Here is a 27,601-nt window from a genome sequence, read left to right as displayed (position 1 = left end):
CTTGAAATATCAGCTAACAGTGCACCCAATGTTAGGAATGGGAATGAACTTTTTCCTGCCCTTCCTCGAAGATGATGGTAAAAGATGCATCACATAGCCAACAACAATTCTTATATGCTTAGCTAGTGCAATTCATAATGTTTAATTGAAGAAATTGCTTTTCAGTAATTCTGCTACCTACCTGGTCCATTTAACTGAGGCAGGGCTTTCCTATTAGGAAATGTATGCGAGAACACTTTATATCTGTGTATTATCTCCCCCGATATCCTAGCTGTGCAATGAGGCCCAAGCACAGGATGTTATCTGTCCTTTTTGTGGGCTTAGTTCCTCCATCCCACATTTTGATGATGCATGTTAGTGCTGGATCAAGTACCTGAACAAGAAAATGGTAAAAGCTTGGAGTGTCAGTAAAAAACTTGGGAGGTTGGGCAAGAGTGCAGTGCTAAATGGCAGGCCAAGCAGATGCATCAGAAAATTCCTTTTCTAAAGGAAAGTTGTTTTAGTCATTTAACTTTAACTCAGCCAATGATCTACAGCCTTACAGACTGAAAAATCACATACTTGAAAATCAGGGAGATAAGATTGTCCTGGTTTCAGCTGGGATGGAGTTGATTTTTCTTCTTAGTAGCTGGAATAGTGCTGTGTTTTGGATTCAGTATGGGATGAGGTATGAGAAGAATGCTGATAATACACTGATGTTTTCAGTTGTTGCTAAGAGATCAAGGACTTTTCAACTCCCCATGTCCTGCCTGTGTGCAGGTGCACAAGAAGCTGGGAGGAAGCAGAGCCGGAGCACCGGACCCAAACTGGCCAATGGAATATTCCATATTATGTAACGTCCTGCTCAGCATTTAGAGAAGGGTCAGCTGGGATGGCAGGGGGGGTCTCACTTCTGGCATTGAGGTTTTGGGATCTGTTCTCTGGGTTTGCTAGCTGGGAACGGATTGGGCAGGTGGTGAGCAATGATATTGTGCATTACCTGTTTGTATATTCTATTGTTGTTATTTTATTTCAATTATTGAACTGGTTTTATCTCAACCTACAAGTCTCCTTATCTTTACCCCCCAATTCACTCCCCCAGCCCCTGGGCAGGGTAGGGTGGTACTTGGTTGCTGCCAGGTTTAAACCACAACAAGGATGCTGCAGGTCCATCACATCTGTAGCCACACTCTCTTTTAGAGGGCAGCTCTCTGCAGAATTGCCATCATCCTTCCCACATTGCCTGAATGTCAGCTGCCACAACCAAACCCACAAGGCGAGCAGGATAGCGATGGCGGTTGGTGCTACAGAGAAACAGCTCTTGCAGAATGAAGCTCTCTTCCACTTACGTGTACACAGAATGGAACACACACACACTCAAAGATTTATCCACTTGGATGGGAGATACATGTAGGATAGTGGATTCTGCAAGGAAGCAGAAACAAGAGGGAATGGCCTCAAGTTGTGCCAGGGAAGGTTTAGACTGGATATTAGGAAGTATTTCTTTACAGAACGGGTTGTTGGCCATTGGAATGGGCTGCCCAGGGAGGTGGTGGAGTCCCCATCTCTGGAGGGGTAGAAGAGTCGGGCTGACATAGCGCTGAGGGATCTGGTGGAGTTGGGAACTGTCAGTGCTGGGTTAATGGTTGGACTGGATGATCTTCAAGGTCCTTTCCAATCTAGATGATTCTGTGATTCTGTGAAGCAGTGCAGTAAGAAACATACCTTTTGTGAAGGGACTTGGAAGCAGTACAATGAAACTTAGGTGGCTAGAATAGTACAGCTGTGGACAGGTTTTCACTTTCATCTGGCAGAAACCATGTTTTGTTTTTTTCCAGTGTGTTGCGAGAACAAATACGTTTTGGAGCACAAAGATGAGAAGAAAAACTGAGCCGGACAGAACCAATTGCTCCACTGGGACCTTGCAGGAGAACATGAAACACTTTTTCCAGGGAGACCTTTGCACTTCATTTTAGCTGTGCATCCAAGCCTAGGTCGGCAAAGGATCAGAAGAACCATAACATTTCAAAATTACATCTCTTACATGGAGACAAGGGAAAACATTTGTTGAGCAATGAAGTACATTCTCCTCCTATATCTGCACTACCTGGCATTGCACAAATCTCAGCTAGGTAAAATAGGCCTCAGAACTGAACCTCAAGCCTTCAAAGATATGAGACGAGTTCCCCAGTTACAGGAATTTTGCTTAAACACAAATTTTTATTTGGCTTCGGATTTTTGAGCTTTGTGGTTCAAATCTGTTCTCTCGCTATAAGTCTGAGAAGCTTGGATTTCATTCCATTCTATTTATTTTTTAAGTTCAATCCTCATGACTTTGAAAGCTTTCTAAAGGTCAGATGGAGAGAAGTACCAGATATTGCTACAATTGCCTGCAGTGTAATGCACCCATTTCCTGTTGTTTTAAACCTTTCCAAAAATCATCTCGACTCTTTCTCTTCATCTTCAGAATGTGGTTAAAGGTGTAGGTTAGGTTTGAGAGGAACCAGAAAGTGAGAGAAACCCTTTGCCATTAGACACGGTGCAGGCTCCGGGTGATGTGATGAAAGAGCTGTACTACTGTTGAAGCCCTGTCATAGCTCCTGTCTCCAGGGTAGCAGCAACCACCCTCGGACACACAGCTATTGTGCGTTGGGGCAGGTTGTTTAGCCTTGTACTTATTTAATCTTTGTGAAGATAAAGAGGGATGTTTCACTGAGAGCTCTTTTGTTTCACTCTGTATCAGTTCAATAGGAGCGAGAGCAGATCTAAAGCCACAAGCAATGGTTTGTATATCTTGTAAGTCTTCTAAAGCCTTGTCATCATATGCTGTATTATGTTGTCTTTTTTACTGAGTGACCATTGCTCTATTGTACACTATCTGCCTTTTTGTGACTTGATGAACCACATTGTAAAAGGTAGAAATCAATAAAGCTCTCCAGAAACCAAAACCATCGAGGGAAAAATGTTTTCCTGCAGCACCATCTTGTGGTCTCTGGTTTTAGTACCGAAGGTGTCTCTCCCTTTCCCTGGGCCTGGAAGGTGGAAGGTCTGCTCTGCAGACTTGGGAACTGCACCCAGCCCTGAGCAGATGCTTTCACTAGCCACAAAGGCACTGTAAAGAGCCCTATAAGAATCCCTGTGCCGCCTTCTAGCTGATCTGGGCCCTAATCGAGATCTTTGAAGGGATAGAAAGAAGAAAGGAAAATTGAGTTTGACTCAGCAACATTCAGCTTGGTATATAAGATACACACCAGCAGTTTAGACTCTGGGGAAAAGACATGTTACAAGCAGGTCTGGGGTAACCCCGTGCTGAAATTGTTCTGTAGTATGCTAAGGTTCAGGAGTACAAAAACAAACAAACAAACAATTATTCTCAAAGGGATCTAAGTATTTACTAGTGGAAATAAGCAGCCAATCAGCTGATCAAAACATCCACATTTATGTGACAAAAATACAGTTAGCATCACACACAGGCCTGTGAATGAATATCTGTGATTTGACCCTAAGGTGATAATCTTGACCTTCAATAATAATGAAACAGCCATTATGACGTTTTAGGCACAGATAGCAGTTATTTGTGCAATATCCATGCTTGACAGCTATTGATTCAATGAACTGTCAGGCTACTATAGAAATTAAAATTTAAAACCAGAGCTTCTGTCTTCTCCAACTGAAAAGCAAAACTTCCAGCTTTTTAGAACATCTTTACAACAAAGCTGCTACATGGAAAAGGGGCAGGGCCCAAATCCATGCACTGTGCTCTTGACCACTGTCCCACTCAGGGGAATATAACCCTTGCTGTCTCTTTTTCATCTCAGCTCCTCCTCTTACAGTGCATATATTTTGCTTACGCTCATCTTGTTCTGGGGCTGCCAGGTACGGTTACTGCAGATGCATTGATTGCTTACTGTTAAATACAGTTGTTTTAACAGTATGTATCCCTTTGTTAGAATGTTATGTGACATTCAAAGCAGTTGGGCTGTCAATGACACGGAAACAGAAGGAATTTATTACCCTTCAAATCAAAATCATGAAGCAGCATATGAAAGCCTAACTTTCTCCAGAGCACAGCTCTCTCTCCATAATCGCCATCAGCCATGAGGATCTATGTGGTCTGTCACACACACATTTCAGCTGTGACAGTGCCCCTAAATTCATGTAGCAGGAAGCTGGTTTTATCTTTGTCAAAATGTCTACATACATACTTCACTAGTCATAAAAATAATATCAAGAAACAGCAAATACACATCAGATTTGGAAGGCAAACAGAGCCCTATTCAGTCTCCATCATTCTGCTGCTCCACATCAAAAATATCATAATACTTTTGCTTACAAAATTATAACCAACTCATCTGTAATACAATGCTACTTGCAACGGTTGCAAAATCAGGCTTTAAAGCTCCTGCACATAGTTATGTCTGACCATCAGTAAGTACTTCGGCAATTTCATGAGATTGCCCGTGTGCATATTCCTATTACACGTGTCCATGCTCCTATTACACTTGGATTTTAAGTGATGCCTTTTTTAGGACTAATGAAATTAAGAAAAATGGGGAATCCTGAAAGTACACAGTTTCTAAGTACCACTCATAATATTTATTCTCCAGTTTAGGAGCAAAGTTCCAGTCCTCCTAGTTGTAGCTCTTGGAAATTCTTCTACATGGACTTCACAGCCCCAAAAGAAAATGACCAGTGATTGCATTAATTATGGGTGATACTGATTTCTATTGACATTCTTTTAGCTCCTCACTCTCACTTTGCACTTAGCTGCTGAAAACTGTTAGATGTTTGTTTGTTTTATTTTTGATAGACTACAGCGAAACAGAGTGAAATTGCATTATGAAATCACCTACCTTGGGAGGCAGGTCATCCAAAGATCACAGAAAGTGATTCTGTGGTGCAGTGATATACTGCAGAGAGAAACAACGCCAGAGAAAACACTACCCACAGTTTCCTCAAGTACTTTGTATTTTTATGAAGCATCTTTAAAGCAACTGCCCAACAACAGATTTCCCCAGTCCTCTGCAGCCTTGTAGGGAGTTCGCCATCCTCCCCAGTAAGAGTAGCACTACTGTGCTATGGCACCATCCAGTACTGAAACAGAGTCAGCTTGCCACTTGCTACCAGTTTAATGCATTACAACACTCTCTTCTTAATCCAGGTAATATTCTAAGACTGACCTCTAAAGTGAGATGGGCACGTAACCAGTATCTTTATATCCCTACACAGGGATGCTATATTAATATGAGAAGACTGGAGTTATTATTCAGGAGCTGCCACAAGCAGTTTTGACTTTCAGTGTTACTAGCTTTTTCATATAGGAGATACAGAATGAGCATAAAGAACTAGAAATGAAGACATTCTATTGCAAAATCAATAGATTTATCAAGGGTTGACAACACTGTATTACTTTGATACTAAAGCAAAACATCTCATTTTCTAGGGCATATTCAGGTAATCCTGGTCTCCTTCTGCTTGAGATCTTCCGGATCAGGTGGATGTTCCTCTACAGCAAAGGGGAAGAAAAAAAAAAAAAAAACAAAACACAAACAAGGAAAACTAAACATCAGTATAACTACATTTAGGGACATCTTTACATTTTTGACAAATCAATACTCTCCCTGAAATATTTCCTTTTTGTCTAATGACCTCATTTTTTATTTCATCGTCACCTTTAGTAGGCTACAGTTTGTGGAGTAAATAGCATTTCACTCTCATATTACATTTATTTCAGCAGTCAACTGCTCTTCAGCATTGAGAAAGAATGCCAAGACATGGAGCTACGTGACCATGTCAGCTGTAAAATATCCCTATCTGTACAGAAGGATGGATTTCTCAGTGCCTGGAAATGGATCTGCATCTCCTGAAAGCAGCAAAACCTTACTTTGCTTTTCCACTTTCTCATGCAACACAGTTTGCACATGGGATAAGGAACACTGAAATGGCAGAGGACTTAAACCTAGGACTGTAATATTGTCCACGGCTTGCTCTGCTGTCATTTAGCATCCCAGGACAGCAATCAAGTTCTTGCAGACTCATTACTTCTCCCACAACAGAAACTGAAGGTGATCCATGATCACCTGAAGGTGATCCCTGACAAAGTTTACTGGACTGGGACACAACAGACGTTTAGTGCTGCATATGTTTAGTATTCTATACAGAACCAATATAAGATAATGATCCTAAACTGAAAGAACAAAAGAATACTCCAAGGTTAGTTTACCTTTCTTTTTGTTCTTATGGTCCTTAGAGTCTTTCTTAAGTCAATTCAGTAAATGGTCATAAACGTCATCACTATGTTCTCTTTTCTTTCTCACAATTTTCTTTATTTTCTTGTTCGCCCTTCGTAAAGGATTGAAGCATTGACTGCAACATATTAAAATAACAGCTGAAATTGGTTGACTTCCGAAGAAAGGATTTAGAGAAGATCACCTAAGACTTTAGCCATGAAATACTAGTTCCAGTGAAAAAAAAGCTACAAAGCTACAGTTAATTTCAGGGGCCATCACAAGATTTCATCACTAGAACACAGACAGATTAAGGCTAAGAAAAGCATTTCAATAAGTTTTTCCCATCTCTTATATTTTCTTCATAAATTTCAGCTCACCTTCTGATTCATACAATGCAACCATGACCAGAAATTTCCCCAGTAACTAGTCAACCAAATTCTATGGCCTGATTCCCACCACTGTACTAGGAATTCAGCAGAATGAAATTAAGACTTTTCTAATTCTTACTCTATTTATAAAATCTGCACAACATTATTCAAATGTAGCACTAGTTAAGTGCACCTGCAGTTTCTTAACCTTTAGTGTCTTAACCTACCCATCACTGCATGTGGTTGTTAATGAAGACTAACAAAACTGAGAGAAATAAGATAGGATAGCACAGTTATGGACATAGCAAAAGTGTCAGAGAACACAGCTCAAGAAGAGATACACTATGTTGACAGCACACAAGAGAAAGTGACAATTACCAGGGCACTGGCACACATAGATTCTGCTTCCTGCATGAAAAATACCATTGGAAGGAGGCAAATACAGAGTTCATCAGTGGGGATATGGGAGTAACAAAGCCTCACTGACTCGGGAAATTACTAGTGCTGATCAAGTGTGGCAAGGGGAGGAGTACTCAGCTATCAATTTTACAGGAACTCCATGTTCCTACACGTTCATAGTCTGGTCACATTATGGAATTACCTCTGCTGTCCTAGTCTTGGGCATCCCTTGACAAACAGCCACCCCTAGCCACATAGCACAAGACCCTGCAAAAGTTTTCCAGGGCCAGTCACCCAGGTTTGGTGTCTGTCTCCCACCTTTTTTTTTTTTTTTTTAAAAATATGAATACAGACTCCTATGGGAAACCTTGGATTTTGCTTTAAAAGAGGCCAGTGGAAATAATCGATTATCCCAAATTTCTTCAGCACAAGCCTTTTTATTTTTTGATAACTTTAGAGAACAATATCACTTTTGTGCATGTCCACTGCAGTACAGTTTTGGCATTGTACATAGGGCCCTCTCACCAATGACTATACAACGTTGAAAACAAAAGAATTTCCATCCAGAGTGAAGGTTTTAGGTTCAGTAAAGGAATGCTTTTCAAAGCCATATCCTCCGTCAACTGTCTCTAAAAGCGGTAAAACTCAAAGTTACTATGTTATAGAATTGCTCCTTTCCAAGAACTCAAATATATGATGTTGGAAATTAAAACCATTTAGCATCTGGTTAATCACTGCATTAAAAAACAAAGCAAAAAACAAGTCATAGCAGAACAGCAATATTCCTAGTTTCACTGGCTATGAAAAAACACAGAAATGATCATTTAAACATTAATGTGAATTCTCTCAAAACGAACACATATTAATTCATTTTCCAGAAAATTTATGATAATTTCATGTTAATTCTTTGCCTTCTGTTTTCAGAGTCACTGATGACTCAGTGCAGCTATCTGTATGCTGAACATCAGCTGTTGAGCACAGTGTAAGATGTAATGTGGAGATTTTCACAGCAGGTTTTGTCTAAATGTGGAACTCCATAGCAAATAGCCATCTGCTAAGCAGCCACATTAGTAAAGTCTACGTGTGTGTGTATGTGCATGTATACGATCCCACACAGACTACTAATATCTTAGTAAAGCAAAAGTTTAACACTTGGGGAAAAAAAAAAAATCTTCACAAAAAAGACAATTCTGTCATATTAACCAAGCTATAGCATTACCCATTCAATATGAACTACCACCTTAGAAAAATAAAGCACAGCTACATTAATACATTCTATCTTAGTTTAATGATTTTGATGTTGTGGAGCTTACATTTTCCCATCATAAGAACATACACACGTGCCAAAACTCTTCACAATATCAAATGCTAAACTGCTTGAATAGCACTCACAAGCTCTAATGTGCCCTAGACTTTAAAAAAAAATCTCATTGCACATTAGAAGCATTACAGATAATTAATTTGGTTTTCTCCCAAGCACACCCCCGGCCCATCTCTCTTACTCTATTCAGGCCTACTACTTTGGGTTCTTCTGTGTCTTACTGCACAACTCTAGGTCTATCCCACACAGAAACATTTCTACTTTTTGTTCTTTACAAACCGCTTGTTCTCGTTCCTTTCTTCCCTATTATCTTTCAGTTAATTCATTCCTGCTCGCACATGTCATTTCCTGTGCAGCAGCCAATTGTTTACCGCAGGCAACGTCACTCTTTTGTAGAGGTGCTTTTGAAGGCAGTGGTAAAAACCATTTCTGTCTCCCTTCTCCCTGTGATTTCTGAGAGCTAAAGCAAGTGGCAGGAAGTTTTCTCACTTGTTTCTCTTTAAACTTATGTGACAAAGTGAAATTAACTTTTCCTCAAAACTTTCCTTTTCTTTTTTACTGTTGTTCTGAGTTTTCTTTGCACTCGGACACCGTCCTATAAACCTGTTCTGGGTTAAACAGGATGGACTATGTGTAGTGTTGCAAGCTGCCCGATAGCTTGATTTGCTCTTAAGTCTCATTTGCCATGTTTTTGACTTGCAATTGGCAGCTGTTGGTCTTGCTTTCCTGCCAAAGAGAATGGAAACCAAGTTCCTTTAACATATATGGATATACCAGCCTTTGGTGGGAGCAGGGGCAGAAAGTGGGGGATGCTGACTAGAGAGTCAAGGCACCAAAAGTCTGGTCTTCCATATCTCAGCATATGGGCCCAGGAGAGAATCTGCTTCCTGAGGAGCTGAACTCAAGTTCAGGCACCACACTGCTCAAGCCCCATTTGGGCCTTTATGTGCAGACTTCTTCCCTAAGCTGCAGGCAGTGTGCCTTTGTGCTTTACATACAACTTCCCAAGCAAGGGAAATAAGATTAAATCCAAGTCCTTTATAACTGAGTCTTTAGAAAGAGTACTGGGGCATTAACAAACTTTTTTTCCTTAAGCCAGATTGACTCTGTTTTATGTAGCTTCAAAATAAGATTCATTTTTCATGTTTGCACATGAGTTTCTTGCCTTTTCCCCCAGATTTTTCTCCCCTCACTGACTTCAAACATGTCAGTTGTCCATATTTTCTACGTTTAGAAGTAGTACCTCACAAATTTGACCTGGTCATGCTCTAATGCTTACCTTCTCTGCAAAAAGGCACAGCAACAGAATGGTAGACACCCCAAAATCAAAAATCCTCCTGCCACGAGGACAAGCACTCGAAATGTCAGTTGCAGATCTGTAGAGTCAGCAGAAGTTTGCATTAGTTATGAATCATTCCGAGATGCATATTGAGGTGTAGATGACAGAGATTAGCCTCTAAGACAGACTTGTATGTATCTCAGCCAGCAACACAATGGAAAAGAGTAGGTGTTAGAAAAGAGCTCAAATGAGAAAGATCAAGTCTCAAATTTGACCTGAGTTCTCATAGCCCAAGTGTTTAGTTAGTTTTAGAAGCATCTGGGGTTTGAGTGAGCCCAGGACACGGAGGGGGGCGGAACTCAAAGTCCTCTAGAAGCTTCTCTATGAATGGAGACAAAATCATGCAAATGAATGCTATTTATATATTTCAGTTCACAACTTTTGCAACATTTTCTTAAAGCCTCATTTTATTCCTAGTGAAATTCAAGACAAAACTCCCAGATAAGAACCATTCAAGTACACAGCCTGGGACCATCTTACAGAAATGTAAGTGCCATGAATCTAATATCTGCTAAGTGCTTCTATTTTGTCAACAGATTGCTATAAGGCAAACAGCATGTGCTCCCGGGGCAGTAAGTGTTTGTATTTTCTTTGGACATATGTTGTACATCCAGGAGCATTCAAGTAGATAATTAATCTATGAACAAATAATTCTGTAAAATAGTCAGCCCTTGATATTTATGTCCAAACAATAAAAGCTTAACTGGAATGAGGAATCAAGCAGTCACAGTTGGACAAGCATATTTAATTTTAACATTTGCTTGAGTATGTGTCCTAAAAATGAGCAGAATTTTCACTGCACAGATTTTCTTCTTGCTATAGCGAAGTGTCTTTTATACATAATGAAAGGGCTCAAGTGGGGAATGAATATTATTAAAACATTTTATTTGTGCAGGCCCCTAACTAACAAACAGATTCTGATGGCCTCACGCTGAGTGGCACTTTCTCCTACCAAAAGTTACCCAACTAGTAGTAATTACAGCTGCCCTAGCCCCAGAATGTGGAGCTGCTCAACTACAAGAAAAATTTCAAAGTTTGATCCTGACCTCTGCTTGCTTCTGAGCAAGCACAAGCAAGCAGAAAGTGAATTCATGTTAGCTTACAAGTATTCCCTTGGGGTTTCATATCGGCATTAAGTCAGCTTTTCCTGAAAACTGGATATCATCTCTGAAATCAATGGAGGTATGCTGAATTGTATCAGGAAGACCTAAACCATCAAGTTCTAGAGTATGGTTTCTTTTTACTAACTTAACATGCACATTTGGCAAGATTGCCTGTGTCTGAGAACTCTTCCCATTTAACTTTTGGTGGAAAAAAAGGATACAATATAACAGGAATTGTTGTGATAGAAAAAAAGTGGTAATATTTGGCTCTGTTCCTATTTAAGTTTATGATGAACCTCCAAATATCACTCTAATATCTTGGTTTTCTGTCAAGAACAATGTCACGAGATACATATCTCGTGTCAGGACATAAGGCAAAGGACATAAATTTCCATCTGAATGTAAGAATTTTACACTAGTTTGGTTTGGGGTTTTTTGGTTGGGTTTCTTTTTGTTGTTTTTTTGGGGATTTTTTGGGTTTTTTTGTAAAAACTGTGAACACTGGAACAGGTTGCCCAGAGAAGTTGTGGAGCCTCTGTCCTTGGACATATTCAAAACTTGACTGGACACAGCCCTGGGAAACCTGTTGTGGCTGACCCTGCTTGAGCAGGGAGAATTGGACTGTATGTTCTTGAGAGGTCCCTTCCTCACCCAATAACTCTGTGTCTACTAAAAAGCCTCTAAGTTTTTTGCATTTTTCAGTTTTTTGAAGCAACTTCACTGTGAAAAGCAACAACTGTTTCTACAAAGCAAAGATTTACGACAAATATTAAGATTTGATACAACACTTTCAGTAAAGCAGAGATTTCCACAGAGCTATGTGCAAAGGTAGGACATACAAAAATAGTTTACTGCATTCTTTCATATGAGAGAAAAAAAAACAATCATGCACACCTAGTCTTTGCTTAAAGAAAAAAAGGAAGGTAGATTATTATGTTAAGGTTGAATTTGAGAACACAGAACGACACAAATTTTGGTTTTAAGAGACTTCTGCAGATCACGTAGACCAAACTTCTTCCTGAAGCAAGGCTACCACCAACATGAAATCAAGTAAGCTGTGTCTTTGTCCAAGTCTCCAAAACTGCCAAGGATGGTGACTCCACCACCTTTCTGATGACTTGCTCTAGAGCCGTGCTGCTTTCCTAAAGAATTTTCCCCCCCTAATGTCCAAGCTAAATTTCCCAAGCATCAATTAGTGGCAATTCCCACTTGTTACGCCCTCTGGTTCTACACAGAATAATTTGTGGCTCCCTCATCTTAGTAACTGCTCTTCTAAACAGGCTTCAATAGTTATTAAATAACCAATTAGCCTCCTCTTCACCACATTAAATACATCCATCTCCTTCAACTGTTCTTCACAATACTTTCACAGAGTCACTAGGATTTTGGATTAACCCTCCCTTTCCACAAATAAAGCCTTCACTCCATTCTTTGTACTAATATACGTGACTACATTTATTTGTATCACATCACTTGCTCTGCTTGTGCTGCGGTTGACAAGATGTCCAGTCAATTCTTTATCAATGAATTGTTTTCTGTATTAATATATATGCAGAAATAAATGCAAGCTTACACTTACTTTGAGGAGAGTGACCTGAGAAACTAAAGGAAGAAACAGAAATGAAAATCACATTGTCTGACCAGAAGCAGCATTTGGCTGAGGAAGTAACCTACAGAATATACTTACTGTCTTTAAATGGCATGTAACATTTCGGTTCATGACTGCTTTTGGAAGGACAACATTTATTTTCCAAGCATTCAGTTGTGTTAAGGCCATCTCCTACATGACAAGGAATTAAGGTTTGTTCATCTCTGTGATGGCACGCTTTAAAAAAAAAAGAAATAATATGTAAGATCTCTATTCCAGGAGCAATGCTCAAGTAGAGGGAAGTTATCATTTTGGTGTCCCTAGTATGTTTTGATAGGGTAAGTCTGCCAGAAAACAGTATCATTGACTTTCACGTAAGTTGTTTCCTGAAAACTAATCGATCTTTATATTAAAATTAACAAAAAAAGCTAAAATCATGTCATACAAAATCTTAAGTAATTTGCTTTGTTTCAGTAAGAAACATTTACAAAACCAAATCTAACCACCACTGTGCCACCTTTTTGTACTTCGGTTTGTAAAGTGGGAAAGACAAACTAAATTTTTGGACTGGACTGTTTCTAATTAAAAAAATGAAACCAGAAATTTGAGACAATTTTTTTTTTAAATTTTTTTGAGGGTTCCAGCATAGAATATATTGTAACTAGCCAACTCTGTTCGGCATTAATTGCATGTTTCTACAAGCAGCTGAAAATCAGCTGATAGGAACAAACTTCCAAGATATCCAGTTATTGAACAAAGTATTTAAGTAATTTCTATAATTTGCTATTTGATAACACATCTATTGATAATTATGAGATCCTCTGTGGGAAGGACTTAAATATATAAAATAGTTATGAACAGCAGATGTCTATATATTTAATTCCTGTAAAATTTGGTATCACATCCCTAACGTGACACTTTCACAGCAGCTGAAAAGCATCATTTGGTTCCAACACCACTCCCAAGATTGGCTGCACTGTCAGTCTCATGTTTATCATAGACATTACTGGCAGCCAAGTTCAGTTTATTAAATGGAGGATTGGGTACTTTATGAGACCTCTGTGCTTACTTAGGGCTAGGTGGCAGTAATAGCAGTGGAAGTACACTGTCAGTATGTTTCTGCATTACCGTAAGTGAAAAGTGGCATTCCTGCTTCTCCTTTCTGTTTGTCCGTGATCCAGTTATGAAACCGGGCTTGCAATTTTTGTACATGCCAAGTCCTTTCTGTATTCATAGATATTATCTATCTTATTGACGTTAGCAAATTAGCATTGCAATTTCCTTCTCAATAATTTTATGAAATTACGTAGTTCTTGTCATCTAACATCAGCAGTCCAGTGAGTGGCTCGGTCTAAGCTAATGGCCCTGGGGCCTTCCCTGGCCAGTAGAAGTGGCAAAGACACTACTGTGGGGCAAAATCCTTCCTCACTTAGGATGTGCCAAATTGTTCTTTTCATCCTATGTGTACGTGGGAAAACTAGAAAACTGTTCCAATCAGATACAACAAAGCTAGGCAAGGTGGATCCCATGCCAAACTGTCCAGCATTTCTAGCACCATCAATCACATCACTGACAATGAAAGGTTTTGAAGCGGGTCGCAATGCAGTGGAAGCAAATTTATGATTGCTCCAAAGGGGCATTTTAAAATAGCATTTTGAAGAGATCTAGTGAGTTGTACAGTATCAGACTAAGAGTTTTAAATACTCTAAATGCTGAAGGGTAGGGGTGGGAGGGTGGCCTGGAAGTGAGGCAGAAGGGGAAAGGGAAGAAAAACAATGCTGCAGTGATGAAGTGACACTTACTCACTGGCCTGAAGAAGCTTAAGACAGATTCATACGCATCTTTCAGCTTCATGTTAAGTTTGCTGGGTGCCACTTCACTTTTTTCTAAAACATGCTGAGTTGGTGGTGCAAAACCTGAAAGCTCATAATGATTAGCTCATTACCATCAAAATATCTGTAATTAAATGCAATGACATTTTCATACTCATTATCTTTCATTATGAAGGCATTTATAGTCATTATGAATTGCAACTACCGATGGCTAGCAAGGTTAAGCATAGACATCTTTCTGTTGTATTCACTTATATTTCTTCCAATTGCTTCATGAACCACAATAAGTAAAGAACTAAAGCTGTGAAATTTAAATTAAAGAATCCATTCAGGTGGAAATTGTCAAGATAAAAAGCCCTACTGTTCACCTATAAGGTCCAGGTTACATGAAAACTCATATCTCTAGTGGTATTTCTCTTATGTATGCAAGCAGGACTTTCAGCCTTTGTTTTAGAGAAAGATCAGACCCCAACTGAAACACAGAAACGTGCTGAAAGGCAGCTTTATCAGATACAACCAAACATACATCTATCCAAAATCATGTTTCAGACAGTGGCCTACAGCAGTCATGTAGAAGAGTAAAACATCCCTGAATATAGAAGTACAGGAGTATTTTCCCAAACCCTAGTGATTTGTGGATCTGGGACTTCCCAATCACTTTTCATTTATGTTACCCCAAAAAATGTGGCATCAGTAAACCTTGCTGCCTCACTACATCTCTTTTTCATTAAACCCAAAGTGCAGATCACAGTGGGACTCCACTGGCAATCAACCACTCCACAATGAGGGAAAAAAAAAGAAACCCAGTATTCCTATTTACTTGCCTGTTTTCCCTCCATATGAGAAAATTACACCAGCACAACTTTAACAGCTTTCAGTGATGGAATTTATTGAAAGCTGTTTCATGGTTTTATAGTTCCTTGTGAACAGAAGTGAGATCACAGCCTAACCAAAAACTAAGGTATTGAACAATTTTAGTCTTTTGGATGATTCTTCAGCCAGCAGCAGCAGGAGTATAAATTCTCTATTTGTCCTGGGGCACAACTTCTGTGCCACACAAAAAACCCTTGGGAAAAAGAAGCATCAGAGTAGGGAGAACTGAACATATGTCAAAATAGAGAATCTGAAACCAAGGTATAACAGAAATGTGACCAGAAAAGTTCATGCTAATAGTTATGTCATGGTCCCCCTCCCCACCGATAATCAAGACAGAAGAACAGAAAATTCAAAAGATTTTATAATGATTTCAGAGGAAGTTCATGAGATGAGGTATCCAACGTTTGGTAAGAATCATCCAAAAACATGGCCATGGCTGTCCTACACATTACCCTCATATGAGAGTTTAGAGACACAAGCCATATACATACATCTAATGGGCACTGCCGAGCAATACAAGCTGCATCACATACTTATGAATCACATTTACATCTACGTTAGAGCTCATGCACATACACACCCTGGAAAAATGTTTTTGCCTTTTTTTTAAGACAGAATGACTTCCTCATCCAGATATTGCAGCTGCCTTTTACAATGACACTTGCAGCAACCGACAGCTGACAATTCACCAGGATCTGTAAAGGTAAGTCTCTGCAGCTTGGTTTCTCAATGCATTGGATCAAATCATGCTTAACATGTGGGCTGATCCTTTAGACATGTCAGGTGACCAAATTGAACTTCTGGTGTGAGTGCAAGTTATCAGCCAAAAATCTTTGCTAACTGTTTTGAGCCACCTGCTGTAGTAAGCAAATACATCAAATCTCAACAGATTATAAAACCACCATTAACTGTACACGGGAAAAATAAAAAGTCAAAGTGGGGGAAAAAAAGAAGAATCTATAATTAAAGGTGAAATAAAAGCAAGATACACTGCCAGGGATAAAACAAGCAGCATGTGTTCCACATACAGATGCACAGAGGGAAATGGGAACTATAGTTGGCGGAAAAAACATATTCTGCTGTATTTAAGTGTCAGGACTGATCAATCCCATCTGGAGCAATTATCTGTTTGCAATATTTTTCAGTATTTTTCAATCATTACCAAGACAACAAAATTGTAAACTTAACTTCTTGCTAGTAAAAGTACTTGCTGTTTCTGTAAAAATGCTTTTCTCCTTCCAATACTCACTTGAACTGACGCTACAAAGCAGTACCAGTACCACACAGTTCCACGCTAGACGGGTGCCAATTAGCAGCATTACTGCAATAAAACCAACAGTAATAACAGGTATGTGTTTATGCACAAAAAAAAAAAATTGATCTTAATTTCATATTTATGGATTAGAACAAACATGCCAGCAGGTTGCTGCACAGAGCAGGACTGCCGTTTTTTGGAGTAAGGAGAGGGCCAAACACAGTGAAATTTTTTTTGCAGTAAGTGATTCTGAAGAAATTACTCACTTAAAGAGAGCTTAAAGGGAGGCCTCTTTTTAACAGAGACTAGCCAAAAAAATGATCTTTCTGAAGAGTCCCAGAGCTGGACACCTGACACCTTAAAAAGATAATTTTTAGCTAAAAATTTTAATCCAGGTTTAACGAGCAGGATCAGGACTGAAGAACTAAAAGCTGTTAGGAGCTTACTACTGAATTCTAGTTTAGTTCATTGAACTCTCCAATCTTTTCAAAATCAGAGTGTGAGAGATGCTTTTGATAAAAACATTTCAAAAAGGTGGTTCAAAATTATTATTATGGATAAAAATACTTTTAGAAATCCCCAAGTCATTCATAGTGATTTAACATCAGGTTTAAGCTAGGTTTCCTACCTCCAGCCAATCCCTGAATATTGCTTTGTCAGATGCTATATTTCACTTTGCCTGCTGCTCCTGTTGATACCCTAAAAAAGGTCTTTTTCACTTATTACCACATATACTAGAGCAGCTTCAGCCTCAGATTATTTTGTTAGTATTGGTAAGGGAGGAGAACCCCATTTTCTGAAGTGCTATACAGGGAAAAGAAAGACTGCATTTCACACAGGTATTGGCCTTTGAAGGGGCTGTTCTCTCTGCCCTCCTGCTGCTAAACGAGCAAAGCCTTCCTGTGGCTAGAAGGTACCTGTTCTGTAGAGTAACATAAAAACACCTTCTGTCCCACAGAGAAACTTTGCTTTGGCAGTTAAATGTGAAACTATTTCTTGAGAGGATAGGAATCATGTTTCCCAAGATACCTATTAAAATCTAATGCCATCCAGGACAAATTGGGAAGAGGAAAACACTTCCTGGGAGAAGGAAAACAAGGGAGATAGAGACAATTCCAGTTTTCCCCATTACATACTTGCTTTGGCGTCTTGTCTGCTGCTGTCGGAAGAGGAAGGCTACAGCTAAACAGGTTACTGCAACTACGGGCTTGTTACGCACGACAACGGGGAGTCAACGCTCATCACCATGGACTCCGTTACTATGACGCATCACAGAGTAAACAGATGTACAGATGTGATCAAACTGCATCAACAGAGGAGCCAGAAAAAAGCCGTATACACAGTCTGAAAAAAATCAGCTCCCCCAAAGACTGTTGTAAAGCCTCTTAGTCTTCTAATTCACCAAGTTAAAACCAAGTTTATGCTATTACCAATCACACTTCAGTGTGCAACACAGAACCACCACCTAGTTGGGCAGACCAGGTAACAGATACCTCAGGACATCAAAATATACTCAAAACAAAGTTTGGCCAGAGTGCTTAAATTAGAGCTTCCCAATAATCCATTAAATGTGAATTAATTAGGTAACAGGATCATCCCACAGGTTCAAACATATGCACACTTGAAGCAAAAATCTGACACAAATCTTTTCAACATTTCCACTCCTTTTATTAAGGAAAGGCTCTTTGAATAAACTAGGAACAGTGTTTTAAAAAAATACAGAAACCTGAGGTAAATGCAGATGGCCCCAAATCAGCAGTTCTCCAGAGCTGAGCTGCCTAAAGCTGTTTGTTATGTTTTAGAAAAAAACATATGCTACAACAGCCATCTGAACAGGTAAGTGATCTTGAAAAAAGTTGTATATTCACATGCAAATGTTGTGGGTTTTTTATTTCAGTTAATTGAGTAATGAGTTTAAAGGGTGACTCTTTTTACCTAATTTGTATGCAGCATTAGCTTGCTAATATAAGCAACGATGTACAGTATCAATTCCATTGTTTCACTCTATACACAGACTAGACACAGCCACTCTCAATAGCGGAGGAGATACTTAGACATGTCTAATACCGAAAAAACATTCTTCATTTCCTGAAGCACATGATTTCACATGCAATTAAGATTTTCCATGTTGACTTCTCTCATGGAACAGTGCAGATAGCGTGATGAGTTTCTGATGCACAAATATGGGACTTGTCAGACTGCTAAGAATCCAAGAACATTGACCCCACATTTTAAATTGACCACTTCAGTGATTTTCTTTTTATTAAATTTAGGACTGCTGACTCTCCTTGCTGCAACTGTAGTCGACACCTAAGGCTCACCCTGAGTCCACTAGCCAAAAAAGCACATCCAATACCCCAAACCACCCCAATTGTTTGCTATACCATTTCTGCAACAGTCAAGGTCCTAGTCATTTGTACAGACTACACCCATGGGATTATTTTTTTTTTTGCTTTAAATTAACTGCTTTTATTGGAAACCGGTTTCTTATATTCAGTGCAAAAATTGAAAAGTCTTGTCCTGTTGAACCCTCAGCAGAAATACAAAACAATCATCTCTGTTGCTCTTTTTATTATCCACTTCCATACAGCACTCAAAGCACACAAAAATTACTACTTTGAAGCCTACTGTAAAGAAATTTTTAAACATAAAAAAGTAATAGTGGCAACTAATTAATATTCATTATTAATTATCTCCATCACTACTTGCTCAAGATGGATGATCTTCATAATCACGAAAGCAGGAGTGGTAGATGTGAGATACATCTAAAAAAACTGAAGTAGAAAAAAAGACCCATCCCCTGATGCAGGGAAAAGATCCACAGGCTGCTATAAGAGACTCACACTGCTGAAGAGTAAAAAGCTGTTGTAGTAAATCTAACCCTGCCACTGCTGAAAACAGCATAAAAAAAATGCGATGGGAAAGCTACACTGTGCTGAAGCCTCGTGAAACTCTGGCAAAGAGGACCCTGCGGAACAAACTGGAACCTACTCAGAACACTTAACTCGGAAGGACTAACCTCACTTTTCATAATAAAGATAAAAGCTGTCTTAGACTGTTAAGGTATTAAAAGTTGTTCTTCTAGTCACCCTGATTTTCATGGATAAATACAGCTGGAAGGCTCCTTGACTAGTGTCTTTTAGGATGAAAACTTAAGTACTGTTAAAGTTCAAGTGGACAATGAACAAACTACCACCAAAACTACATCAAGCTAAGCCTTGTCACTTTTTAAAAAATTGTTTGAAGTTGCCACCAGAACCAGTACCAACATCTCCTCCCACCCCTCAATACAGGTATTCCACTGCAAGTCTTGCTGTTTCTGGAAACAGACAAAATCTTTAACAATAGACAGGATGAAAAACTTGAGACCCACCTTTCCTCTTGGAGAACACCATTACAATGTAACACAGAACACCATTCCCCAGCACTACGAGCTCCTGAGGTGACTCAGGAATACTCCCTGGGAGCTAATTAATCTATTCCCTTTTAATATTCAATACTGAAGGGTTCTGCAGAGAAACATACTGCAGTTCAGGAAAATAAGTTATCTTTCACAGTAAGTGCTCCTATGAAGAACACAGAGTCTACGCTCAGTATCATGCAGTACTTAATTTTGTTTCTGGATTGTTGAAAGGAAGCATGGTACACAATGTTTGATTTTAGAGACACAAAGAGCTGAAAAAGCTCATCTATAAGTAACTTAAATGATTTCTGTGTTCAAGAAACTAAACCTATTTGCTTCTTGAACTCATGAACGCTCAGAGATTTTTATCTATGCTTCAAAAAAGCTGTATAAAAGGACTTTTCTTTGATAAGGTTTTATACCAACTTCGAAAATCTTGACTTCCCACCATCATTAACAAAAATGCATTTAGTAAAGAAACAGAAACTTTCTGTTTTCATAAGCATTTGTTAATTCATAGTTTAAGCTTAACCCTACTGAATTTAGACTTTGTCATCATTCACAAATACCTCTCACTCTTTTTAAAGAACTTTATTTTAAAAATAATTTTAATTCATTAGACCATACTTTGTAAGTTACCAATAGGACGGACCTGGACTCAAGCATCAGACATTCGTTGCACTTTCAAGTTTTGTAACAACATGACTTTTCAAAGTAAAATTGTACATTTAGATTCACAGTTTAATTTGTTGAAATTTAATAACATTTAAAAACACTGGAATTTGAATTGAAAGGGATACATGTTAAGCACACAAATACTGAAAAAGGTCATAACCCCAAAATGCACTTGAAAATGGAATGCAGCTAATTAGTCAGACTGTAGTTTAGTAATTTCACATTTAACCTAGTTAGCACCTTAGTGAACTCAACCACTGAATGCGAGAAATACAGTGCATGTAGTGTGACAACTCAACAGGTACTGTACCATTTCATTATGAGATTGTGTTTTCTTGAGCATTATGTGCCATATTTTTGAAAACCGGTAATATTTTAGAAGTCTTCTAAAACGTGTAAATAAACAATGGCTACAGCTAAAGTCTAAACAAAGAAATACTTTATCTCTACATTTTGTAAGTTGAGATTTTTAAAAGCAATCATTTATAAGGATTGCATCAACATCAGTTAGCAGAGGAAGATCAAACTTTATTGAAACTGCTTGCATACAAAATATATTGCACTATAACCAAACAAATGTCAACATAAAATCCAATCTGTTGTAGCTAATATGTACAGAGAATATTGCCCAAGAGCAGTTACATTACAAGGTCAGTCTACCTTGGTTAATTATCTACAGTATTTTAAACCAAACAGCTTACAGATGATGTGTGCAAGGTACCAATTTCTGTTTTCAAATACTATACATTCCCAAAATAAATAACTAGAAATCAACATTAATGTTTGGCAATACTTTTTAAGACATTTTTATATTTGTTAAATCATGTGCAGTTCGTTGCCGTTTTTAGTATGCTCACCTGTATGCAAGGAAAAAAAGAATGAAAAAAGCAAAGAAACAAAACTCACAAAATACATCAGAGGCAAGGTCAAGTTTGTACAACTCTGTACATAAACAGTGGCTCTCCTTCTGGAGTAATCTGAATAAAAATGGATTAAAATGAAGGTCCTTATACAGTTTTGCCCAGTAAGTTTAATGTGTGATCAGAAATAAACGAAAGCACAGCTCCTCCCACCACTTCCCACCCTTCCCTGGTGTACAACTGTACTTTGGATCAGATTCTGCGACACCTTCAGGTTGGCTGGTAATTCAGACCTTGTACCTCCAAATATGAATTTTTGTTCTACCTCCAGTATCTCCAACTACTACAATCTGTACTTTCCAGGGCATTACACATGGTGATTTTCTTCCTACCTCTCCTGAGATAGACCCCGAATTAAAATAAGCAAGTCAAAAAATTTTGGGAGGATGAAAAACATCAGCGCTTTGAACTGGTCATCTGGCCAAATAGCAGGCACACATTACTAGCTTGTGAACACGTTACACTTGTTCCCTCAGTAACAATGAGTTTTTTAGTTTTCCTCAATGGAAAGTTTTTTTTTTTTAATTTTTTTTTTTAAAAAAAAAAGCTTCTGTACTGCCTACAAAGAAAAAAATTACACCCCTTTTTCAATAACACTATTTGCCAAATCTTCAGTGCAAAATAAATTTCCTATTCTTATAACTGCCTAACTCAATGTTTATGTAAGGAAAAAATTATGGAAAGCATGCACTTGTCTATAAAGTACTAACGTCTGACAAGGATTGCTACATATATTTTACATTTAGTGTTACCAACTCATCTTCCCTGATTTCTGCATCCAAATATAATATTCCTACCTGCCAAGATATAAAAAAGGCACAGATCATACAACTTTTTTGCTAATGAAAATGACAACTGTTACATCACACATATTTCAGGGTCCACTAAAATATTGAAAAAGGTGGACCAGAATGTGAACTGACACAGGACATAAAACGACATAGCATTTCATGAAGAACTTGTAAGTTAGATTGAAAACAGAAGCCAATTTGATTACTGCAAACACTATTTATTCTGAAAATTGAAATTGAGCAGTGAATTTGACCCGATGTGTTAAAATGGTACAACTGAACAGAAAGTTTACCAATGCACAGCTCAGTATTTTTAAAACAAACAAAAAAGAATCTCTCATTGTTTGAACTGCAATATGTACTTGAAAGCGATTTTCGGAAATTCAGGTATTTTTATGCAAATATTTGAATAACTTCTTATTCTGAAAACAACTGCATACTGTTGATGTTAAAAAAGGCTAACAGAGAACATATGTTCATTTCATGCCCTGCGCCATCTTGCCTACTATTTGTCTTTGGCCTAACAAGTTTCTCTAACATGGAATAGGAATTACTGAAACAGTATAGGAAATATGACTTTAGAATTATGCAGTTTAGGGTACTCCATTCACCAGCGGCTGTTGACCATCTGCGCTGTCCGTTTTCTCTTTCTTCTGATTACGTTCTTTACCCGTGCGCAGCCGACTACCTTCACTGGAGGTATTCTGTAATGTTTTAGTGTGGACACTCCTTTCATTATTGCAGTCAATTCTGATCTGGAACAAGTCAGAGTTATATAAAGCATTCTCTTCCTTTCATCCACCCCTTACGTATTCGCTACCTTAGCGGCCTGGGAGGAGCACTATTTATTAAATAGTCAGAAGACACAAATAGTGCCATACCCTTATGGCTTTGTTAAACATGCCCAGCTGAAACGGAGTGTGTGAATTCTTTTCAGTTCAAAAATGCCACATACTTGTGACTTAAAATAAAAACAACCAACCTCCCGGTCTACCTAGCCTTGGAAGGTAAAAAAATTGTTCTCCTTTTGCAAGAGAAAGTTGAAGAACTAAGAGCAGATGGCACTTTGAAACATCATTTCACTTTCAGTAATTCAACTTCCTACTTGTAACATACAAACATTTTGGAAAAAAAAAAAACCAACATAGAAAAGCTGCCATGAAATGATACTAACACTCAAAAAAAAAAAAATCTACTCAGCCACCTTCTGAATTTGCAAAGTTTCTTTTAATCCACCAAAAGGGCTTCTGTGGCCTTTTTAAGTGGTCATAAAAAAAAACCCTTAAAAAAGCATTTCAAAAGCAAGATTTTTATGTCTGTAAAGGGGATAAGTCTAAAAAATTAAAAAATGTTTACAACTTGATCAGTCAGGTTTCAACAATATGCAAGTACTTATTTTCATATAGAATATCATCTCATCCAAATCTGAGAGCAACAGGAAAAAAAAAATCATGACTTGTTTAGTGCCTTAGTTTCTTTTTCAGCACCACAGTTCTCCACTTCAAACTTTGTAAGTTGATTAGATTAACTACAGAAGTTCTGTGGCCATAAAAGTTTTTTTTTTTTACATGTTAATTGTTTGCATTTCAGATGTGTATTCAGGTACTAAACCTTCAAGTTCAGCACTCCCACTGGAAAAACTAAGCATTTGGTCACTTGTTCCATTTTTTCCCCCTCCTTTCTTAAACAGGCTTTCTAAAACCAAACCAAGAGTCATCTCATTCTCCCACTGGAAGCATGACTCCTGGTAGTGCCACACAGAAGGCAGCAGCTTCCAGCTGCTAATTATTTCTTCCTCCCAACATAACTCATCCTATGTGGTAATATATGGTAAAAGGTTTGCATGTTACCATTTGAAGAAAGAATGGTTTCCATGTGGGGAAACTTCACATATATCTATAAAATAGACTGAATAACTTTATGCAACAAAACGTATTTGAAAATAATGTAGAAATATCTTATAAAAGGCTATAAAATATTTAAGGTTATAGAATATTTCAATATATGACTTGAAGAGTTTCTTGATGTGCATTTTTAACTTACTTTCTAGATTGCATAGCCTTCAATTGTAAATGTTTCATTTAGTGGTGAAGGTAGTTTCTGTTACTCTGTAGATTCTGGCTACAACACTCTCTCTCTCTATAAAGCGTTAAGGATTCTCCTCCCTCAGGCACATAGGCGACAGATAACAATACACAACGCAGCAAAAAAGAAAAGCTAAAATCAAAAACCTAGTAAGAACAAACACTGAAATCAAGCCAGTTAGTAAATCCGTGGGACTCGTGATCAGAGTTCCAACCAAACGTAGAGCTAAGCTAACATTATGAAGTTGCGTCTTAACACAACTTGATATATTGAGATTCCTGCATATGTTACAAAATGACACAGAACTCTCGTAGATCTAATTAGGGAATTAGGAAATAAGGAAACACAAGGCTACTGTGTCGCTTGCAGTTTTGAACTCTAAAGTCAGTGTATGACACAATGTAATTTTAAACAGTGCAGACTTCCAATAAAAGAAAAATTACCTCAAGAGATCCATCTGCTGTTCTCCCTTTTGCATCTCTTGAGTTACGCTGACGGTTATCTGTTCGTGACTGTTCATCATTTCCTGCAAGAAGAATTAACAACCTTATATAATCCTGGTGCATGAAAAACAAATATAAGAAGATGGGAATACAGACAGATGAATGAATAGGATTATAAAGGATTTTGCTATATCCACTAACAAACTAGAACTTGATCCCTTGACCTCCACGTGTGATGGCACAGCCCACAAACTTGAGTCAAGATGCACACTAGGAAAGCAAATGATTGAGAATGCTATCCTAATTGATTTATATAGCGAAGAGGCTTTATATAATGTACGAAGAGGCACTGGCATGGATGCCTCCACAGCAATTCTGCAGATGACACCAAACTGTGGGCAGCAGTTTGATACACTGGAGGGTCAGGGCTGCTAATCACAAGGACCTCAACAAGCTGAAGGAATGGGCTGTCAGAAAACTCACTAGCTTTAAAGATGAATCTCAAGTCCCACAGCTTCAGCAGGATAACTCCATGCAGTAGCACACCCTGTGGACTGACTGTGCCGCAGCTCCACACAAAAGGAGCTGTCCTGGCGGACAACAACTTGAGTAAGACATGAGTGTGCTCTTGTAGCAATGACAGCCGACTGAATAATGGGCTGTGTTAGTAGGAGTGTGGCCAGCAGGTCAGAAGAAGGGATTATTCCCCTCTGCTCAACATGCAACAGACCTGAAACAAAATACTCAGGAGTTTGACAAAGTGGAGAGAATTCAGGAGAGCCACCAGGATGGCTAGGATGCTGGAGAAGATGATAAAACAAGAGGCTGACAGAAGTGAGTTTGCTTAAAAATTCCAACACTGACCTCTTTCTCAAAATTAAGCCTACATTTACCTTTGAATCCTCCACGACCCCTCCCTCCTTGTCCTCTTGCGCCGCCTCCACGTCTTCGCCCATCTCCTCTACGAAGGTAGTTGTCTCGCTCCTCTTCTGCTGGGGCTGCTGACCAATCACTAAGTTCATCTCTGTGATCAGATTCTGTTTCAGAAGCATTTGATGCTTCAGAATTAGTTCCTATCAGGAGGATAAAAAAAAGAATCCAAACATGCCAGTGTAGCGTAGCATGAAAATACTATAATAGAATGAAAAAAGTGTATCTTTCAAAATTTTCTTTTGTTTTTTTGCGTTAATAAACAGTTGTGGGATTTTTTTTGTCTCCCAACCTCTATAATGTACATAATACAGAAACATGTATAAAACTTCTTCAAAAAAGTCAAGACAGACATAAAAGTTAGACGTCTGTTTAAGGTTAATTATTTAAGTGCACCACACGTTTATAGTTACTCCGTGCTATCAGCCTATCAACATATTATTGAATCTACTATGCAAATGTAATCAGTCTAGTAAAACTTAGGAAGTCTAATAGACTAGACTTTCTATTCCTAAAACTGGAAGTTCAGAACATAACCTGTCCCGTCTCCCCTCACCACTGCAACTCCTCTATGAAAAGAAAAAAACTCCATCATGAAAGAGTCTGTAACACACACAGCAGAGAAAAAAGTCAGAATGCTAGAAATGTACCAAATCCAAAATAACTGGCCATTACAGTTTTTCCAGTTAACAGATCACCTTCACTGATAAAAGCTGGTTCTTTTCCCCAATTTTTCCCCGTAGCCCTCTTACTAGCCAGGTGAGCTCACATCTTCTAAAAATAGTAAAAGGGCTTCAGCAGAAAAACATTAATTTTGTATTATGTAGAATATAAGCTAAGACTGTCTTATCAAGCTCCTACTACAGGCCTTTCAGTAAGGACAAACACCAGCTGACCTGCGTTATGGATAATAAAGTAAGAGATTGCTCTGAAGAAGCACAAACCTGAAAACTATTCATTAATGAATTACACACAGTTTTTAAGAGGTACATTATATTTTGGTGACTATGCTCTTCTAGTGAAAACACAGAAATTCAATTCAATGAGGAAGACAGCTTTTCTGCAAATTTAGCTACGCAGTATTTTCACCTATAAGTGTTTATATTAAAATAGTCTCTTACAGGCTCAAATGAAAACTGAAGCTTTATTATTAGGAATTTTTCAAAATATAGATAAAAATAACAAAGCTTGCCCTAAAGAGTTCATAATGTAGAAGACATAAGCATGCTGTAAGAGACAGGAACTGCATGGAAATAAGTTTAAATTACATAGCACTACATTTTACTTCAAAGATTTTCTACAGCATAAAGCTCTATGTAATCTTCAAATACTAATATTCAGTGTTAAATGAATTTCTGTTTTAACAGCTGTTTCCAAGTCCAGTCTTTTTCAAGAAATCAAAAGACCAATAGGTCACTCTTTAAAATAAGTGTACTTCTAGTTACCTACCTGAAGCATAGCCTGGACCACGCCTGCTATGCCCTCTGTTTCTGTAAGGTCGACTACCACGTCCGAGTCCTGGACCATCATCAGTCATGTACCCTTTTTCCTTATCTGTACGATTTGGTGGTGGCCTAGAAGTAGCTCCAATCTGTCGAAGCTGCTCATCAATTTGCAATCTTTCCAAACGCAGCTGGTCCACTTCCTACACAAACACAAGCATAGCAAGTCATATGTAACCACTATTTAATCATCTGAATGTAGAGACATGCAGTTCTCAGAAAGGAAGAATGCTTAAGTATTGTAGCTAATAATCTATTTAATACTGGAATAGTAACTCAGCTTTGAGAATAATTTGTTTACCCAAAAACCACTTATGAATGTTCAAATCTGTTACCAATACAGTTCTCCCTGTGGCACAGTTGGCAAGTTTAGGTTTGTTTAAATAGATGCATCAAGAAAAAGCACTCAGATCAACTGTTTTTTGGAGATACACTTGACTATTCTTCAGTATTAAATCTGAGATCTTTATCCTTAAGGAAGTTAAACATTCTTTAAACAGAGAAATGAACACTTCTTTATTTTTGAACACAATAATATCACCCATTTATAGCATAATTTAAA

At 38.3% G+C, this 27,601-nt stretch overlaps 2 protein-coding genes across 6 annotated transcripts in view; both read right to left on the bottom strand.

The window, feature by feature from the left end:
* Positions 1–5,356: 5,356 nt before the first annotated feature.
* On the bottom strand, positions 5,357–17,434 carry FMR1NB (FMR1 neighbor). The gene is made up of 7 exons (XM_074834984.1): positions 17,427–17,434; positions 16,285–16,356; positions 14,130–14,243; positions 12,427–12,564; positions 9,577–9,673; positions 6,203–6,345; positions 5,357–5,485 (listed from the first exon to the last, which is right to left on the bottom strand). Exons 2-6 carry the CDS (start codon positions 16,352–16,354, stop codon positions 6,243–6,245), a joined length of 522 nt encoding a protein of 173 aa, XP_074691085.1. The 5' UTR covers positions 16,355–16,356; positions 17,427–17,434; the 3' UTR covers positions 5,357–5,485; positions 6,203–6,242.
* Positions 17,435–20,875: 3,441 nt separating this feature from the next.
* Positions 20,876–27,601, bottom strand: part of FMR1 (fragile X messenger ribonucleoprotein 1) — a 33,570-nt gene continuing 26,844 nt past the window's right edge. The window contains exons 12-16 of one of the 5 annotated variants that reach the window (XM_074835135.1): positions 26,987–27,182; positions 25,501–25,680; positions 24,608–24,690; positions 24,123–24,244; positions 22,696–22,834 (exon numbers count right to left, since the gene is read on the bottom strand). In XM_074835135.1, coding sequence (XP_074691236.1) covers positions 24,161–24,244; positions 24,608–24,690; positions 25,501–25,680; positions 26,987–27,182 — 543 coding nt within the window. In that variant the 3' untranslated portion in view covers positions 22,696–22,834; positions 24,123–24,160. Of the gene's footprint in view, positions 22,835–24,122; positions 24,297–24,607; positions 24,691–25,500; positions 25,681–26,986; positions 27,183–27,601 lie in introns of those variants that run through there. The other 4 variants (XM_074835134.1, XM_074835133.1, XM_074835137.1 and 1 more) reach the window with 4 other exon arrangements.

Source organism: Strix aluco, chromosome 10, assembly GCF_031877795.1.
Source record: "Strix aluco isolate bStrAlu1 chromosome 10, bStrAlu1.hap1, whole genome shotgun sequence".
Taxonomy (NCBI): domain Eukaryota; kingdom Metazoa; phylum Chordata; class Aves; order Strigiformes; family Strigidae; genus Strix; species Strix aluco.
The sequence above is the reverse complement of the archived record's forward strand: the minus strand, read 5'-3'. Positions and strand labels throughout refer to the sequence as shown.

Coding starts and splice junctions, on each gene's coding strand:
- FMR1NB (XM_074834984.1), bottom strand. CDS start 16,354: ATGCTGCTAATTGGCACCCGTCTAGCGTGGAACTGTGTGGTACTGGTA. Junction 14,244..16,284: donor GCTTTGTAGCGTCAGTTCAA/GTGAGTATTGGA, acceptor ATGAGCTTTCAG/GTTTTGCACCACCAACTCAG. Junction 9,674..12,426: donor TTACATGCCATTTAAAGACA/GTAAGTATATTC, acceptor CTGACTCTACAG/ATCTGCAACTGACATTTCGA.